General features: G+C 54.6%; 10 protein-coding genes across 10 annotated transcripts; 7 read left to right on the top strand and 3 right to left on the bottom strand.

The window, feature by feature from the left end:
- Window positions 1–216: 216 nt before the first annotated feature.
- Window positions 217–1,140, top strand: LDX57_009730 (uncharacterized protein; the record flags this gene model as incomplete). The annotated part of the gene is made up of 1 exon (XM_046091465.1): window positions 217–1,140. The coding sequence occupies one exon, from the start codon at window positions 217–219 to the stop codon at window positions 1,138–1,140; it is 924 nt and encodes a 307-aa protein (XP_045947442.1).
- A 1,991-nt stretch (window positions 1,141–3,131) lies between these two features.
- LDX57_009731 (putative integral membrane protein) lies at window positions 3,132–4,653 on the top strand (the record flags this gene model as incomplete). Its single annotated transcript, XM_046091466.1, has 5 exons — window positions 3,132–3,287; window positions 3,347–3,451; window positions 3,540–3,937; window positions 4,011–4,075; window positions 4,136–4,653. The coding sequence occupies 5 exons, from the start codon at window positions 3,132–3,134 to the stop codon at window positions 4,651–4,653; spliced, it is 1,242 nt and encodes a 413-aa protein (XP_045947443.1).
- A 256-nt stretch (window positions 4,654–4,909) lies between these two features.
- Window positions 4,910–6,172, bottom strand: LDX57_009732 (uncharacterized protein; the record flags this gene model as incomplete). Its single annotated transcript, XM_046091467.1, has 1 exon — window positions 4,910–6,172. Exon 1 carries the CDS (start codon window positions 5,870–5,872, stop codon window positions 4,910–4,912), a length of 963 nt encoding a protein of 320 aa, XP_045947444.1. The 5' UTR covers window positions 5,873–6,172.
- Window positions 6,173–6,460: 288 nt separating this feature from the next.
- On the bottom strand, window positions 6,461–7,624 carry LDX57_009733 (uncharacterized protein; the record flags this gene model as incomplete). Its single annotated transcript, XM_046091468.1, has 1 exon — window positions 6,461–7,624. The coding sequence occupies one exon, from the start codon at window positions 7,622–7,624 to the stop codon at window positions 6,461–6,463; it is 1,164 nt and encodes a 387-aa protein (XP_045947445.1).
- A 1,277-nt stretch (window positions 7,625–8,901) lies between these two features.
- Window positions 8,902–10,627, top strand: gatA (4-aminobutyrate transaminase gatA; the record flags this gene model as incomplete). Its single annotated transcript, XM_046091469.1, has 4 exons — window positions 8,902–9,152; window positions 9,234–9,269; window positions 9,350–10,512; window positions 10,581–10,627. The coding sequence occupies 4 exons, from the start codon at window positions 8,902–8,904 to the stop codon at window positions 10,625–10,627; spliced, it is 1,497 nt and encodes a 498-aa protein (XP_045947446.1).
- Window positions 10,628–11,722: 1,095 nt separating this feature from the next.
- LDX57_009735 (uncharacterized protein) lies at window positions 11,723–12,919 on the bottom strand (the record flags this gene model as incomplete). The annotated part of the gene is made up of 3 exons (XM_046091470.1): window positions 11,723–11,742; window positions 11,800–12,609; window positions 12,697–12,919. The coding sequence occupies 3 exons, from the start codon at window positions 12,917–12,919 to the stop codon at window positions 11,723–11,725; spliced, it is 1,053 nt and encodes a 350-aa protein (XP_045947447.1).
- A 303-nt stretch (window positions 12,920–13,222) lies between these two features.
- Window positions 13,223–13,429, top strand: LDX57_009736 (uncharacterized protein; the record flags this gene model as incomplete). Its single annotated transcript, XM_046091471.1, has 1 exon — window positions 13,223–13,429. The coding sequence occupies one exon, from the start codon at window positions 13,223–13,225 to the stop codon at window positions 13,427–13,429; it is 207 nt and encodes a 68-aa protein (XP_045947448.1).
- Window positions 13,430–13,669: 240 nt separating this feature from the next.
- Window positions 13,670–14,152, top strand: LDX57_009737 (uncharacterized protein; the record flags this gene model as incomplete). Its single annotated transcript, XM_046091472.1, has 1 exon — window positions 13,670–14,152. The coding sequence occupies one exon, from the start codon at window positions 13,670–13,672 to the stop codon at window positions 14,150–14,152; it is 483 nt and encodes a 160-aa protein (XP_045947449.1).
- A 668-nt stretch (window positions 14,153–14,820) lies between these two features.
- LDX57_009738 (lysozyme) lies at window positions 14,821–15,405 on the top strand (the record flags this gene model as incomplete). The annotated part of the gene is made up of 2 exons (XM_046091473.1): window positions 14,821–14,977; window positions 15,047–15,405. The coding sequence occupies 2 exons, from the start codon at window positions 14,821–14,823 to the stop codon at window positions 15,403–15,405; spliced, it is 516 nt and encodes a 171-aa protein (XP_045947450.1).
- Window positions 15,406–15,661: 256 nt separating this feature from the next.
- On the top strand, window positions 15,662–16,798 carry LDX57_009739 (YoaK family protein). Its single transcript, XM_046091474.1, has one exon. The coding sequence runs from the start codon at window positions 15,734–15,736 to the stop codon at window positions 16,517–16,519; it is 786 nt and encodes a 261-aa protein (XP_045947451.1). The 5' UTR covers window positions 15,662–15,733; the 3' UTR covers window positions 16,520–16,798.
- The last annotated feature ends 590 nt before the right edge of the window (window positions 16,799–17,388 follow it).

Below are 17,388 nucleotides of genomic sequence, written 5' to 3' on the forward strand. Positions count from 1 at the left end.
GCGAAACTACTTGACACAACAAGCACTATAAGTAATAAGTATGAAGTAACTAACTAAACCCCGGCTTAAGTCCGGCGGTGACCCGATCGCCGTCGACCTTTTCTCTTTCACGTGTCACTTACCACTCAACAAGAACAACATCATCGCCGTCACCATCATCACCACCACCGCCCACGCCCCTTGCCATCCACTTCCACCGATCAATACGACCCTAAAATGGCCGGTCCCCGAAATCGAAAAGAACGACGAGCCGCGGCCGCAGCGGCTTCTGCGAACGACACCTTCGACCCGACCTCGATCCCCATGGCCCACCCTCCGCGAGAATCGTCGAGAAAACCGAGCAAAACACTGGTGGAGCTGATCGCCGAGCGACAGCAGGATTTGATCTCTCAAGGAATGATGATGCCGGGTGGGACACGCGAGCAGGACGCGGGACCGGGCACGCGATTCGTGACGATCGATCCGCAAACAGGCAAAATTGAGAATTTCAATGGGTCGGATGCCAACGGTCCCAACTCGACGTCGCGCGTGCAAGAGGTTGAAGATGACGAGGAAGTAGAGGACATGAAAGAGGAGGAAGCAGGGAAAGGAGAAGAAACCCACTCGCCCGACGACGCGCCGCCCATTCCACCCTTCATCGATACGCTTCTCCTTTCGATCCCCCTGACCACGCTACACTTGACATTGTCATACCTCGCCGCCCACCAATACGCGGAGAGCATCAATATGGAACATCTTCTCAAGGATTCGGGATACGTAGCGTTCCCCATCCTTACATTCTTGGTCCATCTGGCCCACGGGCATATTGTGTCGTTCGCTGTTCGCGGGGACCCCCGAGCCAGTGAATCGATATCGCTTCTTCCCTGGAGCCCAGAGAAACTGTCCATCTCGTTCCTGCGACGTCTGCTCTTCCCGCCGTCATGGCGCACTTTGATATTCTTGCCGATCGCCGTGGCGCTGGGAACGAAACTAGTGACCATCACGAACGAGGACCCCTACTACGCCGTAATGAAGCGGGCGCCAGCCATCGGGACAATCTGGGTTTGGAGTATTCTGGAGATTCCGCTGGGAGCAGCACTCCTGGGCGCGCTGGTCCCGATGACCTGGGCGGTTTGGTGGAAGGGGTACGGCATACTTTGAGCTGAGACTGGATGGAAGGACCTGGACCCGGAACAGCAATATAATCGATCAATGATAAGAGCACCTGCCAGCGCCCTCTCAACGCCGTACACTCCTTCTCCGCACTATTTAGATCTCTTCCGACAACTAAAATAGTAAATTTCCTTACGATCTGGCGCCCAGTGTCATCTGCAAATCAATAGTCGGAGTGTTGGGATGGAAGCGAGGCCAACACATTCTTCGATAGTCCAGGCAGGGGCAAGGGATACTTGTGACTCCAGGACGCTGGATGGCAGGCAGCAGCTCGGCTGGATTGCCACCGGTGGCTGGCCACTACGTTGCTAGAGCGTCTCAGCCTCTCAGGTCCGTCTCCCAAGAGGCAAACTAGTCTCCAGATGGAAAATCTGAGACGACTTTCTGGCTCGGTGGCTTGTGCGACCGAGGGAGTCGACTGGAAATGCTCTTCTACACGTGCGACGAAGATTCTCCCGTGTTTCGTCGACCAAAGGGAGAGGAATAATGGGCAATGCAAGCCAGGGGCTAAAGACTACAGACGCCAGAAACCTCGGTAATTTGAACTCCCAAGCCCGCCGGATTGGAATTGCCAAGGCCCTTGCAGGATCATTACGCTTGGAAGGAATCAACGCATTGTTCGGCGAAGACAGTTCATGTTCATCATTCCAAAGTCTGGAGACTCAAGGCGCCTCGTGCGAGCGAGGCGGGAAATTCTCGACGGGTCGATCTTGAGTAACAACCAAAAGGAATTTTTCTTCCTCGTGTTTATTTTTGTTCTGGACTTTGGCTAATGAAATAGTCAAGGCGTCAACCTGTTACATTCCCAGGTGAGTGGAGCCTTTCATTTCTCGCCCAGTCGCCGTTCGCGCTCGGCCTTTAATTAGCGACAGAACGGAGTAACTTGTGTTCGTAATCTCCTGGTTACAACTTACCGTGGACAAAGTCCACAACTTGAGAAGTGCGAGAAAACTCGGAGCACCTTGCAGTTCTCCTTGTCATGCTGTCATGGCCGGCCATCAGACATCCTGACAGCTCCACGGGTGAGGATCTCGAGCGCGACCCAATCCGCTCACCCATGGGCGACCGTCTCTTTTCCCTTTCCTGGATTGGCAGGTGGTAATCGATCGACCGGTTCTGACTCGTGGCGACGGCCTCACTGCCGGTTTGGCTCGCTTGAGCCGTGGGCCCGGTGGAGCAGCCTGCTCGTCATCTTCCAGCTTCCAACGCTAGAGAAGTGTAATGGTCACCGGCGCTTCGCATGGCTCGCAGGAAAAAGAATCCCATCCCGTCTGGCTATCGTCTCTCCGCGTCAATAGTCCAGAATCCTTTCACTTTCTAGTACTGTGCAGAGTACTCCTAGTCTCTACTCCCGTACTTTTGGCTTTTTTCCCTCGCCATGGGTGGTTGAGACTTAGCGTTGCCACCCCGTCCAAGCTGCCACGGTCGTCCTCGGGCGACGCTTTCCCATCCTTTAGGGTTTGACCATGGACTGAATCTATTATGGAATTGATTCCCATATTTGGTGTTCCACTTTCTGCGTGCCCGTTTCCCACTCCCACAAATGTCAACGACCCCAAAGGGAGAGCTGAACCTAAGCGAGGCTCCTCTGCCGTCTTTCCTGTCACCTGGCGAGCCTCCGTGTTTTGTCGATCTCCCCTCGCAGATGGGTCAAAGTCTCGTAGACCGAAGAGGATGGATGGCCACTGGGACAGCCTGACGAGCCGGAACCTCCGCACTAAATTAGTCGAACCTGGTTTCCGGGAGACTAGAGGAGAGATGGCCGGAGAAAGACTCTTCATATCGTGGCCCAGATATTCAGAATTGACGGAGTAGGATATTAATCTCGCGATTTTCTAAAATAAATCTTGAGCCCTGCCGTCCTGCTTTCCCCACACTTTCTCTCCCTTGCTCCCCCCTTCCTTCCTTCCTTCCTTCCCTCCCTTCCTTTTATCTTCCCTGTGATTCCAGTCTCGGAATCATGCCCCGACGCCTTCAGCATGACCAATGCGGACGATGACCGCAGTCTCGAGGTCCAGGCGGTCGCCGCCGTCTTCATGTCGGTGGCCTGCGTCGCCGTCATGATGCGCTGCTATGTGCGCGGATGGGTTGTGAAGGGCTTCGGATGGGATGACGGGACTATGGTTATTGCCGTGGTATGTCTTCCCTGACCGCGGGAATGGTGTTGTAGGACCATCAGACTGACCAGTCGCAGGTATTCCAAGTTATGTTCTCGGCCTGCATGATCGGAGGCACGATATACGGCACGGGGCGGCGATTTGCCGATCTAACGGCCCATGAACGAGTCACGGCCATGAAGGTATTTGCGCACCACCTCATGCTTCCATGTCAAATGATTACGACATGAATACGTGTTCCTCGAATCTTCTCTAACAACTGCCCTAAAGTACTGGTGGCTCTGCGAAATCGCTTACTGCTTTGCCTCTATCTTCTGCAAGATCTCAGTCTGCATCTTCCTGATGCGCATCACCGTCAAGCAGATCCACATATGGGCCCTGTACACCGTCATGGTTTTGACCGTACTAGCCGGTCTGGTCTTCATGTTCCTCATGTTGCTGCAATGCAAGCCACTCGCCTACTTCTGGACCCGCACGGCTTTCGATCCGGATATTAACGGCCACTGCATCAATATCGACATCATCATCGCCATGACCTACGTGTACAGTGCGTTTGCGGCGCTGTGCGATTTTACGGTGGGCATCCTGCCGATCTTCTTGGTGAGGAAGTTGCACATGAAGAAGCAGACCAAGATTGCGGTGGTGGGTATTTTGAGTATGGCGTGCATGTACGTTCCTGATTTGGCTGGGTGACACTTCGTTGGGCGAGTGTCGGTATGTGCATGCTAACGGCGGGTATAGTGCGTCGTCCGCGGTGATTATTCGCATTCCCTACGTCAAAACATTCGCCGATCCGGATTTTCTCTGTTCGTTTCTCCCTTCCACTTAATCTCCATTTTCCCTCTTCCTAACAACACACCCCCCAGACGCAACCGTCGAAATCGCTATCTGGTCGAATATTGAAACCGGCCTAGGTATAACAGCCGGCAGCCTAGCGACTTTGCGCCCACTCCTACGACATTGGCTTGGCTCGCGCTCCGACCCGGACTACTCAACGCCTTTCCCGGGACGCTCGGCATCCCGGAGGGCAGCCGGGGGCGCCAGTCGCGAGCGTCCATTCCCTCTCGGCTCCCTAGACAACGACGTGCAGAGTCGGCTCCGGCCTGATAAACTGGCCGTCACGGTGACGACGATCCAGAGCCAGAGCCAGCATGACGCGGACCAGTCGTGGCGCGGCGGTCCGAGTAGTCCGAACAGTAGTGAAGAGCGGCTAACTGTTGCCCAGCCGTCGCCGGTCTTGGTGCACGATGGCGGCGAGATGGGATTGAGCATTCACCAAACGTTTGAGGTGACGCAAACGTCGTCCGGGGGTGCTGCCGGTGCTTCTGGGGGTTCGGGTCCATCCGGTGGGGAGGAGAGGGTGGGTGTTAGAGAGCATGTTTGATTGTTTCTTCGTTGGCGGATCTGTAATATACTCATCTGCTGCATATGTATTCATAAGGTAATGCTTATCTGCAATTCTAATATGTTCTAGAGCATGGAAGGTTCAGGACCGGTAGAGCAGAGAGTGTGAAGAAAGGTTTATATACTTCGGGTAAGCAAACATGGACTGGAAGTCAACAATATTCCTCGCTCCCACACAGTCTCATGCGAACAACAAGCCAAGGCCGTCTAATTGTTTATCGCCAACGAAAGCCGAACTAGTACTCGAATTTCTGTCCCACGATCTCTTCACTCAACTGCCACAGCTTCTCGACGGCCTCGGCATCCGTAGCATGGGGATCCGGCGTGTCAATCTGGCTATTCTGCAAGAAAGCGGGCGACTTATCAGGCAACTCAGGGTCAAGCGTTGCGATCAGCGCTGTGGCCGCGATCTGCGACAGAGTCTTGAACCGGGGCTCTTCGAACACGAACTCGTTGCCCGTGTTGCGCTTGATAATCGGGTCGATCAGCGCATAATCATCAGGACCCAGGTGCGTACCCAGCTCGGTCTCCAGGTTGTATCCCGGATGAAGAGCCGTCGAGGTGATACCGCGGTGTTTGATGCGGTTGGTGAAGCCGATCGTGAACAAGATATTGGCGGTTTTGGACTGCGCGTAACCCGTCCATCCGTCATACGTCTTGCCGTCAGAGAAGTTCCAGTCGTCAAAGTGAAAGTGGGAGATGCGGTAGCCTGAGCTAGAGACGTTGACGACCCGGGAGGGTGCGGCTGCCTCCAGAGCCGGGACGAGCAGGTTGGTGAGCAGGAAGTGGCCGATATGGTTGGTCGCCAGCTGGATTTCGATGCCTTGCTTGCTGGTGGTGTATTCTTTGACGACCATCACACCGGCGCAGTTGATCAGGACATCGATCTTAGGCGCGACGGCGAGGATTTCTTTGGCGGCGGACCTGACGGAGTCCTGGTCCGATAAGTCGATGTGGATAAAAGTCGTCTTGATCGAGCTGTCGATGGCCCTTATTGCCTCGAGAACAGGCGTGATTTTGCGCTCAGTGCGGGATGCGATGACGATATGCGCAGGAGAGCCTTTTGCTAGGTAGGTGACGATTTGCTCACCGATGCTCGGTCTACCAGCACCGGTGATCACAAAGGTTCGGCCTTGGATTTGGGGACCAAAGGCCTCGATGACCTCTTCGCTGGTTGTCAGACCGTTGAAAGCTGGCATGATGATCTATTTGGGTTTGGGTGGGAAGAAGGGGAAGAGATGTCGGGATGCTTTGCGGTTTGTTGTGAGAAAAAAGAAAGAGGGTCTACAAGGACCTCAAGCAGATATATATAGCCAAGGTTGACAAGAATGATGACAAGCAGCACGCAAAAGGCGAGTTGAGAACGCGCGGGGAGATTGAGTCTTCTCGATTCATTACTATTAGTGAGCCTTACGAACGATTTTGTTAGTTAGTAGTTGTCGACCGGCGAAAGTCGCCGGTCTCCACTCTTCCCGGTGCCAAGCCATGCACGCGTCGGAGCTGAGACCGAGCCTTGGGGGAGGGGGAAGGAAGAAAGAGTACGTACGAAAAGAAGAAGTAAAAAAAGAAAGGAAGAGAGAGAAGAACAAAAAGCTCGCCCAGGAGTGTCCGACGAGGTTTAACCGCTGCGCCATAACCCTGGGCCAGACTAGTTCCTCCATGACAATGATCCATATGCTACTCCAGCAGTGATCTATCCTCGTCAGAAATACCAAGTCTCAACAGGCGAGAAAAATAATCAACCAAAATAATCGAGAAGAAAGACTAAGATGAAAAGAGCCTACAGTCTAAACCACCTTTTCACTCTGTTTACTTATCTGCAGCACCTGAAACGCCTCATCCAACCCCCCAAGATCCACAATTCCTCGACCAAAATCCTCCAGCCTCGCCTCCGCTCGACCCCCTTCCGATGAGCCTTGATCATGATTGAATATCATGCTTTCCACGACAAAGGCCGCCGTCTTGGCATTCCAAAGGCCCTCTCGCTGCGGGACCCCGGAGTCCTGCAGCAGCGAAAGAGCCAGCTGCCGCGTCTTCCGATTCCGCGCTTTCATGCAAATATAATATAGCGAAGCGATCAACTGCGTGGATAGCATGAACCCCGATCCGGACAGCGGGTTCTCTCTCTCCATCCTGGCTATGTCAAGGATGGCCGAAATCTGCGTTAGTGCAGCCTCGAGACGATTGTCGATGGCGCCGCCTATATCTCGCGATGATGGCGGGAGGGTGTTGTCTTCTACGAGAATGCCGTGAAACAGCTCGGCTTGAATCTGTAGGAGGAGAATATGCTGTCGACGCCTTTGGTATGTGGGTTCAGGGCTGGAGGGAGGGCCTTGATTGTGTTGCTCGATTCGAGCAAGTAGCTCTGCCACTGCGAATTGGAATCTCTGAATTGACGATACAATGGCCAGTCTTTCGCTCTTGACAGGTAAGGGGAGTTGATCCCATGAGCAGCGCTTCAAATCCAGGTAGTTTATGATGTGGTGCATGGTGATATTCTGCAGGCGGGTCAGAACGTTCTCTGCGTGAGAGGAATCGACAAAGACTTCGGGAACGAGGCTGGTTGGACACGACGCCATGCTCCCCGATGGAAGTAGCCGAAGCCCGGGACTCCGATCGCTGTCGAAGATACTAGCCTGGACATCGAGTCGGGTGAAAATCGCAAGCAACTGGTCGGACATGCCGTCTAACGAAGCATACATAGCGGGATTTTCGACGAGAGTGCCTTGAAGTAGTCTCAATCCCTGATTTAGATGCCAGGTAGCTTGCTTCGTGTCGCCGAGTAAACACTCAAATGTGTAGAATATCAGGCCGCAAATGAGGGCCACCTCGACGGAGGCGCTGGGGGAACGAAGATGGGCGTTCAACTGACGATGGCATTTGGATATGATCTCAATGCTTTTAGGCCGGGACTGAAGGGGCACGAGGGATAGATTCGAGGCACTGTACATGTGATCTAGGTACAGCGAGCTCAGGGCAACGAGGGCGCTACGGACGACCGGCTGATGATGGCACCGCTGCAGGATCAGCTGCGTCCACAGCGTGGGATCCGAGAATCCTGCCAGTCGTTCGGCTGCTTCTGAACAGTAGAAATGTAGGAGCTGACGATCCAGCTGGCTACCGGGGACTTTAAAGGGGATGCTGTACGCCGTGATAATGCCGGCCGGACCAGGCCGCGCCGTGGCTTGTACCGGATACCCGCCGCAAGTTCGGCCGGTGCGCACGCACCGCAGGCATTCAGGGGCGGTCTCGTCGCATTTGATCCGGCGAGCTCTGCTTGGTTAGAGAGGGGGATGCTAGGAAGAGTTCTGAGAGGGGAAGGACTCACTTGCAGGTGCTGCAGCCCGACCGGACCTTCGGGGTGCTGCGACGGGGCTTCTTCGTAGTTAGCATGGCGGGCTGCGACAGCGAGAATACGAGACGGCCTAACGTGGGAGTATGGCGGAATTGAGATTGGTTTCGACGTACACCGTGTAGGCAACGTCCTTTCGGTGGTTCGGGGGGCCAAAAGGTACGACCTTGGCGTCTTTTCTCCTTGTGGTTATTAGCGCCTTGTCAGAAGCCAATCCTCCGCTGTCATGGGCCGTTCATAATCCGTGGTCTAAAGCTTGAGTGATGCGAACACAAACAGTCCTAAGGTCCGGCATTAAGGAGACTTCCACCGGTTTAGGTATACGATCACCGACGATATTTATTCTCGAATCAATCTCGGATCAGATAAGAGCGATGAGCCGCACCGTCACCGCTTTCCACATAAGACATGTACATACATCCAGGTATGTATGTACAAGTATATATACAAGGTGCCATAGTGTACAGTATATGTACAACAAAGTAAATGTACCCAGGCACACATAGTCCCGGGAACTCCTGCTGTTTGCGGTTCTCGGGGCCTGCGGACCGGCTGATTGGTTGGAATCGCCGAGAGCCGCCGGGCGCGGGGCAACGACTCCAATGAGGGCGCGCGATAAGCTGCGAGCTGGCGATGATTTAAGAGCTTCGCCGCCCTTCTATTCTTCCCGGGCTTTTATGTTCTCTGTTCTATCTTAAACTGTTTCGATTGACTCGATTGACTCGAATTCTCATTCGAACTGAATCGAATTGACTCCAATTGACTTGACCCCGCGGCAATCACCCCTCCTGCGAGAGCTGTTTCTCGCTCATCACTTCGGGATCCTTATCGCTCTCTCCTTACCCTCCTAGATATCCCCTCGATACACCACGCACAATGGCTACTCTCGTCCGTTCGAGCCTCCGATTGCGCCCTGCGACGCGTCTTCCCACCGTTCGCACCATTAGCACCTCCCCCTCGCTGCGCGCTGCGACGAAGCCGTACTTCGCCGACGAGCCCGCCGCTCCCAAGCTGGCCACGGCCATCCCCGGTCCCAACAATCAGAAGGCGACTGCCGAGCTGAATGAGGTCTTCGACGTGCGCAGTCTGAATATGCTGGCCGATTACTCCAAGTCGACCGGTAACTAGTGAGTGAATCCAGAGGAAGCTGCATGGCTGCCGGGGAATCTATCGGGGGATATACGTCATAGGCTAACGACAGAATATAGCATTGCCGACTTGGACGGAAATGTACTGCTGGATGTGTAAGTGGCGACGAGTGCCCCCCCTTTGTTGCATTGTCAACTCGGAATTGCGATCGTGCTGACCTGACCTTCCCTCGCAGCTATGCCCAGATTGCCTCTATCCCGGTTGGTTACAACAATCCTCACCTCACCGAGGTCGCCAAGTCGCCCGAGATGATCACTTCCTTGATCAACCGACCCGCCCTGGGTAATTTCCCTTCAGCGGACTGGTCCCATATTCTCAAAACCGGTATTCTCAAGGTGGCCCCTAAGGGTCTGGACCAGGTGTTCACCGCAATGGCCGGCTCCGATGCCAACGAGACGGCCTACAAGGCGGCCTTCATGTACTACCGCCAGCTGCAGCGTGGCGGCCCCTCGACCGAGTTCACCGAGGAGGAGCTGCAGAGCACCATGCAGAACCAGTCACCGGGTTCGCCCCAGCTGTCCATCCTGTCCTTCAAGTCCGCCTTCCACGGCCGTCTTTTTGGCAGTCTCTCCACCACCCGCAGCAAGCCCATCCACAAGCTGGACATCCCCGCCTTCGACTGGCCTCAGGCCACCTTCCCCTCCCTGAAGTACCCCCTGGAGGAGCACGCTCAGGAGAATGCCCAGGAGGAGCAGCGCTGCCTGCAGGAGGTGGAGCGACTGATCAAGGAGTTCCATAACCCTGTCGCTGCCGTCGTGGTTGAGCCCATCCAGTCGGAGGGTGGCGACAACCACGCTTCCCCGTCCTTCTTCCGCGGCCTCCGCGAGATTACCAAGCGCAACAATGTCCTGTTCATCGTTGATGAGGTCCAGACTGGTGTCGGTGCCACCGGCAAGTTTTGGGCTCACGACCACTGGAACCTCGAGACTCCCCCGGATATGGTGACCTTCTCCAAGAAGGCCCAGACTGCCGGTTACTATTACGGTAACCCGGCCCTGCGCCCCAACAAGCCGTACCGCCAGTTCAACACCTGGATGGGCGATCCCTCCCGCGCCCTGATCTTCCGTGGCATCATTGAGGAGATCGAGCGTCTGGGTCTGGTGGAGAACACTGCCGCCACTGGCAACTACTTGTTTTCCGGATTGCAGCGTTTGAGCCAGAAGTACCCCGAGCATCTGCAAAATCTCCGTGGCAAGGGCCAGGGAACCTTCATCGCCTGGGACACGCCCAAGCGGGATGAGTTCCTCGCCAAGGCCAAGGGCGTGGGTGTCAATATCGGTGGCAGTGGACAGAGTGCCGTTCGCCTGAGGCCCATGCTGATCTTCCAGCAGCACCATGGTAAGTTTTTAGATTCTTTTCGTCCCCTGTTCTGCCTGATTACAAGAAATGCTAACCAAGTGTTCCAGCCGATATCCTCCTGGAGAGCGTTGAGAAGATCATTAAGCAGCTGTAATTAGTTTGCTCTTCATATTTCTTCCTTTTTCTATTTTGTTATCTTCCTTACGCGAATGTTGGTCAAATCTGTGGCGTTTCTAAATTTTTTTATCATGGGCTAGGCGGACAATCAGGCATCAGTCAATCAATCAATTTTCTACCAATCGTTCAAGCGCGATTATCAGATCCGAGTTTGAAATTCAGTCTCTACATCGATAGCCGCCATCCTTGTCTCTACTCCTGCCTCGCTTGATCTAATAAAATAGAGGATCCTCGGTTCCTAGAACGTGGGCAGCGGGTGGGCAGTCAGCCCCGGATGTTTGGGTTTCCTTGCTTCGAATTAACATCATCTAACCCATGTTTGCAAGAGGGTAAGAAGCTCTTGAGGGGTCGTCACTTTGGGTTTCCCTTTCTTCCTCGCTCTCCTCTCACTCCCTGAATGATTGATTGGTACCCTTCTTGATGACCGTATTTTCATACAGGGTTTGCTTCTCAAATTAGAGCACGGGAGCACACCTATTTACCCCTTGTCAAACCTCACAGTACAGCAAAAACGACTAGAAAAAGCCACCGCAGACCGCAGACTCGTAAAGGGCTTGGTAAAACTCTGTCGGCCGATGGAAGCGCTATCTTCGGTATAGGCATATCCCATGAGCCTTTCCGATGAAATGACGAAGGCAGTGGCTTCTAGACGCCTCTACGACGACGAGATTGCCAGCGACATTGAGATTCTAAACACTATCAATTTTGAACATATTTACGCTCCCGTCATCCACCTCGGGTTAATCGAAGGCCTCACTTTCCTCGAGGGAGGATGGAGCAGCTTCTTCTTCTTGCATGACGTCAAGTACGAAAACCTCTGGACGTTTCACAGGATGGGAATTCAATTGTTAAAAACCACCCAAATTCTTTTCTGGTGTCCATTGCATCCGACATAACACAATCAGTGTCAATTGGTAATTTGATTCTCTAGATTTTACCTAGCTACTCAACGTCACAACGGTGACACCAAATCCGACATCTGCCTAAAGGTTCAGCTCGATAAACTTCTCTCCGTATTCGTCCCTACGTCGTCTCCGTCAGTTGTAATCTAGACCACGATGGGGGTCAGGCTCTAGCAGTTGAGGTTGACGGCTAAAGGGACACAGTCAGTATGATTCCACAAAGTCCAAGACGGATAGATAGACTGACCGTTGGCGAACAGGGCGTAAGTGTCGGCGTTCAGCAGAGCGCGACTGGCACTGAGAGCCGTGGAGGCAGAGTATCCGTAGGCGTAGTCATCAGTACCGGGGCTGTAGACACCCGGGGCGTGAGTGAACTCGTGCAGGGTGGTGGTGGCCTGGTCCTGGGCGTGGCAAGTACCGGTCAAGGCAGTGAGGTAGGTGTAGTAGATGTCGCAGTTAGCGACGATGTTGGAGGAAGGCAGAGTCCAGGCAAGGACGTTGGAGCTGCAGTAACCGTAGGGGTCGGTGCAGTAGTAGGTGGTCGAGCCGGACGAGGTCGAGCCGGCCTCGCTGGCGACGGCGCGGAAGCGAGCCGCCACGGTGCTGCGGGTTGTGCTGGAGGTGGTCTTGAAATATTCATTGAATCGAGTGGAAGAGCCCGAGGAGGCGGCCGAGGCGGCAGCGTTAGCCAGCGAGACGGTGTTGCGCAGGGCAGTCTGCAGGGCAGTGGAGCGAGTGCCAGAGCACGAGGCAATCCTGGTGCGCTTGTCGAGGACCGGGATAGCGTTGGGCACCAGAGCGGCCTCGGCGGCGTCAACGTCGATGGTGATCTCGTTGGAAGTGAATGGGATGTAGCCATCCACGGAGCTGTCCTTGGTGGAGAGCACGAAACCAGTACTGCTCAGGGTCAGGGAGCCACCCTCACTGAGGTCGCTAGTCTCGGCGATATCGAATTCATCCTCAAAGGTGGCACCGGCAGCCAGAGTGGTCAGAGCATCGTCCGACAGGTCCTGGTACTTGACGCGCTGCTTGATACCTTGGAAGTCAACCGCAGTGGCTGCGACAAGTCAGCATGGTGCCCTAACATTAGGTGTGTATATGGGAATCTCGTTTATTCAGCCCTAAGGACGGGCCGACGGCTCACCATTGCGGAAGAGGGCAACCTTCTGGACGGGAGCTGCGTCCTTGAAGAAGTTGAGATGCACGAAGGTGATCTCCTCCTTGCCAACGTTCTTGACGACAGCCTTGATACGGGTATTTCCAACCTGGCTGAGCGTCACGTCGAGCCCGGCGTTGTCGCGGACCTCGAGGGGAGCAGCCAGAAGGGCGGGCACCAGGGCCAACAGGGTAGAGACGGTGAAACGCATCGTGGCGAGGTGACTGGATTGGGAAGAACAAGGAAAACCTGTGGAGGACGATTGAGAAGGATGATGGGGAGGACCGAGGATGAGGTTGCAGAGCAAGAATGAGACGGTTGAAGGGAGTTTCCTGGTTTATATAGAGGTCACCGGGAAGTTCCTTTACGCGTGGAGCTGCTCATGCTCTCGCCCACAGGTCGAATAATGGCTAGCATCCTGTTGTGTCCGTGACGATTCGGTCTTCACATCTAGATCGTGGTCGTTCGGTCGATGCTGAACGCTTGGCCCGGCGGAATCCCGCTGTAGCAGGATATGGAAGAGTCCATGATCATGGCATTGCTTGGTGAAGTCAAGGTCAAGCAGAGCCACTACGAGCGCCACCAGGGCTTTCATCCGGCGGTCTTCCGTCTGCAAGAATATAGTCGGTCCTTATCGCCGGCAGGTAAGCAGCAGCAGACTGCAGGCCAAGGCACCGCCACATGCGCCGTTAATCTAAAAGCAATTAACCCCCAGCGCTAAGCTTGATATCACTTGCAGAATGCAACCCAAGACCGCCACCGCTGAAAGTCCCCAGGCATAATGCCGTCTGATTGATCATCGGAGAATGCCGGCCTTCTCGTCGACCTCATATCAACCCCCCGTTCTCTCTCGTCCCTCCGTCTGCTATCTATCTCAAGCAGCAGAAGGTCAAGGACCTAAACCAATGATCACCACTTCATGTGTCTTCTCCAGCTATCTTCTCTTGGACTAGCAGCTACAATGGCTTCGTCCACCCCTCCCACTCTGGACGTGGTCTTGTCCCCCCTCGTCCTCCCCTTCTCGCAACCCACCATCCCCATCCAGGTCGCTATTCACAACGCGGCCTCGACTCCGGTGACTATCGTGAATTGGAACACCCCCCTGGACCCCCGCGCCGGCGTGCTCGGGGTTTTCCAAGTGCGCGACACAACCACCGACGACATCGTGCCCATGGACGAACTCAAGATATCCCGTCAATTACCACCGTCCGCCGACGACCTGGTGGAGATCCCTGCCGGGCGCTCCGTTGAGGCAGTGGTCAGACTGCCTAGTGGCACCCTAGTCGCCGGGCATGAATACGCCATTCGGGCAAAGGGCATTTGGCACGCCGTGTGGGAGACTCCGCGCGAGGAGGTGCAGGGGCTGAGACTGGAGAAGTTCGAGAACGCGAAGAGGGGGGACTTCCTTTCCAACGAGGTATCTGTGAGGGAGGTTGACAGATAATGGCCCAGGTGGACGGTGGACTGTTGAGGATTTGGGCGACCTCTTTTCCTTTGCTTCCTTTTTGCTTTCGCAGCCATACCATCCCCAACTGTCCACTAGGTATGATATCGACTGCTCATATCATATAAACGCCTTCCACCCCTTCTCTCGCTCGTGAAACAATAAAGCCAGCCTCTGTCAAGGCCCTCCTGTTCCCGCCATGATCTGACCCGTAGCAAAGCCACAATAGGAGGTGGCATCCCCCCCTTTTAACGGGCCCAAAAGCCACCACAATGAACGGTCTGCACATCCAAATAGTACCCATCCACTACTACGGCAGATCCCTTCTGCAGCGAGGTCTTAAACCATCCACAATACCATCACTGATCTCCGTTGCGATCGTCGGATCAGCAATGGCTTCCATCGATCAACAGGGACTCTTCCCGATCGGGAAATTCTCTCATTCTCGCGCTGTGGGACATATCAGAATTGTCAACCGATTGCGGACAGGCTGAACTTGAGAGGAGTCGAGGGTCCGTTTGTCGAATGGCATATATAGACCGTGGGAGACTTGTCTCTCGCGATGCTTTTCATCTCGTCTGCCACAGAAACAAACCAACTGCATTCATTCATTACGACGATAACCACGCAACCAACCGACCAAATTCATCCTAGCCGGACTACACAAGATGAAGATTGCCGCTCTTTTCTCTCTCTTTGCCCTCGCCACTGCCTTGCCTGTGGCTATCCAGCAGCGCGGAATTATGCGCGCCGCCGTCGAGTTGATCGGCCATCTGGAGGGCTTTCGCGGCAACTTTTACTGGATCCAGGGCCACAAAACAGTCGGTGAGTATCCGAGTCGCTGGTTTCGTGGTGTGTTTCTGCAGTGTGCTGACCCTATGGATGCAACTACAGGATACGGCCACGACTGCGTCGCCAAAAAGGACTGCCACACGATCAACGTTCCTCTCAGCGAGCCCCAGGCTGCCGACCTCCTAAGCAAGGATCTCTCCGAGTTCGAAAGCTGCGTGTGTGCTATGGAGAACGCCAAGGAGCTGAATGCGAACCAGTACGGCGCCCTGGTGAGCTTCGCCTACAACACGGGCTGCGCCGGCTTTCAGTCTGCGTGGCAAGGGGCCATGTCGCAGAAGGATTTCAACGGAATCTGCCACAGCTTGCCAACTACCAACACTCTGGGCGGGCTGCTGAACACCCGTCGTCAGAAAGAGGGCCATTTTTGCATGCAGCCGACTGAGAAACCATCTGGCTGTTGAATCGACTGTTTCCGGGTGTGTGGTGTACATGAGGTTTTCAGGGAGGCTCGTTCAAGGGGCCGTGTATTCTATAGAGATCATGTTAGTTTCTTCGTGTATCATTAGATATCTGGAGCATACCTTATAATCATAACTGCCGATCAATGGCACATGAATGTTGCTGCCTGAAACTTCAGGGTTACTACCTGTGGAGCCTGACGTCACGCCTCAGGCAGTCAGGCAGTCAGGCACCCCTGGTCCATTATTGACTCCATTCACCTCTCTACTCCGTACAGAGGATATACCCTCCCTCCATCCCTCCGTCCAGCGTGCCCCCCGGGCAAGGAAAATGTCCTCCCGTCAATTCACATCTCACGAGTCCACGCCACTCCTCAGCCACGACCCAAACGGCCACCCCTCCACCCTCGCCCGTATCCGCGACCACCTACGCGCCGAAATCTCCACGCAATGGTCCGACCTACTCCTCATCTTTTGCTACCTCATCACGGGACTTCTCGACAGCTCCGCCGTCTTCATTTGGGGCTCCTTTGTGAGCATGCAGACCGGAAACACGGTGTATCTGGGGCTGGGGCTCGCGGGTCTTGACACGGGCGACCGGTGGATGAAATCTGCCATATCGATCTCGTCGTTCTGTGCGGGTAGCTTCTGCTTCGGTCAATTCCATCAACGGTTCTGCGCGCGCCGACGATGGGTCCTGGCGCTGTCGTTCGTCGTGCAGATGTTCTGCGTGGCCATCGCAGCGAGCATCGTCAGCGTGCGTCGGCCGAGCAAAGAGGACGGGATAGTATGGGCGACGGCGGTGCCGTTGGCGCTGGTGGCGTTTCAGAGCAGCGGGCAGGCCCTGACAAGTCGCGTGCTGAAGATGAATGGTCTAACAAGCGTGGTGTTGACCAGTGTCTATTGCGATCTGTTCTCGGCGCCGGGCGTGCTTGGTTTGTCGGAGGTGGAGGGACGCAGGCGAGTAGGAGCGATTGGGGGGTTAATCCTGGGAACGGTGATCGGGGGATGGTGGGCGAAGAGTGAGATCGGGCTGGAAGGCGCGCTGTGGACGACAGTTGTTTGTAAAGGGATGATTGCCGCTGCTTGGCTGCGATGGAGAGCTGAGCAAGTGTAGACTATAGAGGAGATATTTTGTATACATGATAATCTATCGAGCAGCAAGCGGACGGCTCGAAGGACTTTCTACGCGCCATGCAAAGATATAGAAAGCTTTCATGTGATCGAGACAGGCGCTTGAAGGTCGGTGGCGGAGTCGGAAGGGATTTTGGCGCCTTTTCAGTGTGTGCATTTAGCAATCTTCGTGGTGTAGCGCTCCAGCATTAGTACTGTACAAACCCGTATATTCCTACTTGCCTCTTCTTGCTGCGCGAAAACCCGCCGAATCCGGGTCTCGGCCATTCTCGCGCCATGCGACGATAGTTCACTAGGTACCTAAATCGGTCGATTCCCTACCTCGAGGATTTCCCGCGGGCTGATCAAGATGTTGGATCGATAGAACTCGACGTGCTGGGTGTCGTGTTTGGGTATCTTCTTCCCAAGCGAGATCTAGTTTCTTACTCATACTATTCGGGTGATTGGGGTCATTGAAGTGTGGAGAAAAGAAGTAGTATGCTGTGTAATATTCTTCCGAGCTATCTGGATAGCAGGATGAGGGCTGTCCCTTCAAAGTAACTTGCTCCCGACCATCTCGCTATACCGAGGAACCGTTGGATGTCGTCAGGGTATGTTAAAGAGGTAGCTGTGCAATCCACTTTGCCGGAAGTGTGAGTCCTACCTCTTCCCAGGCAGCGTTGTGGGTGCTGTGATGGAGCCCAGACAACGATTCTTACGACTGCTGTGGCCCATCTGTATTGAGATGGGATTATCATTGAGCTGTAGCATAGAGGGTGAGCCGGGTAGTTTATCCTTCAACTCAGAGCCTTCCTTACCGATACTATACTCCGGCCGCTGTCCGAGCATCCCTTGGGGTTGTCGACATGTGAC

The sequence above is a fragment of the Aspergillus melleus genome (assembly GCF_016097325.1).
Source record: "Aspergillus melleus strain CBS 546.65 chromosome Unknown contig5, whole genome shotgun sequence".
Lineage (NCBI taxonomy): Eukaryota > Fungi > Ascomycota > Eurotiomycetes > Eurotiales > Aspergillaceae > Aspergillus > Aspergillus melleus.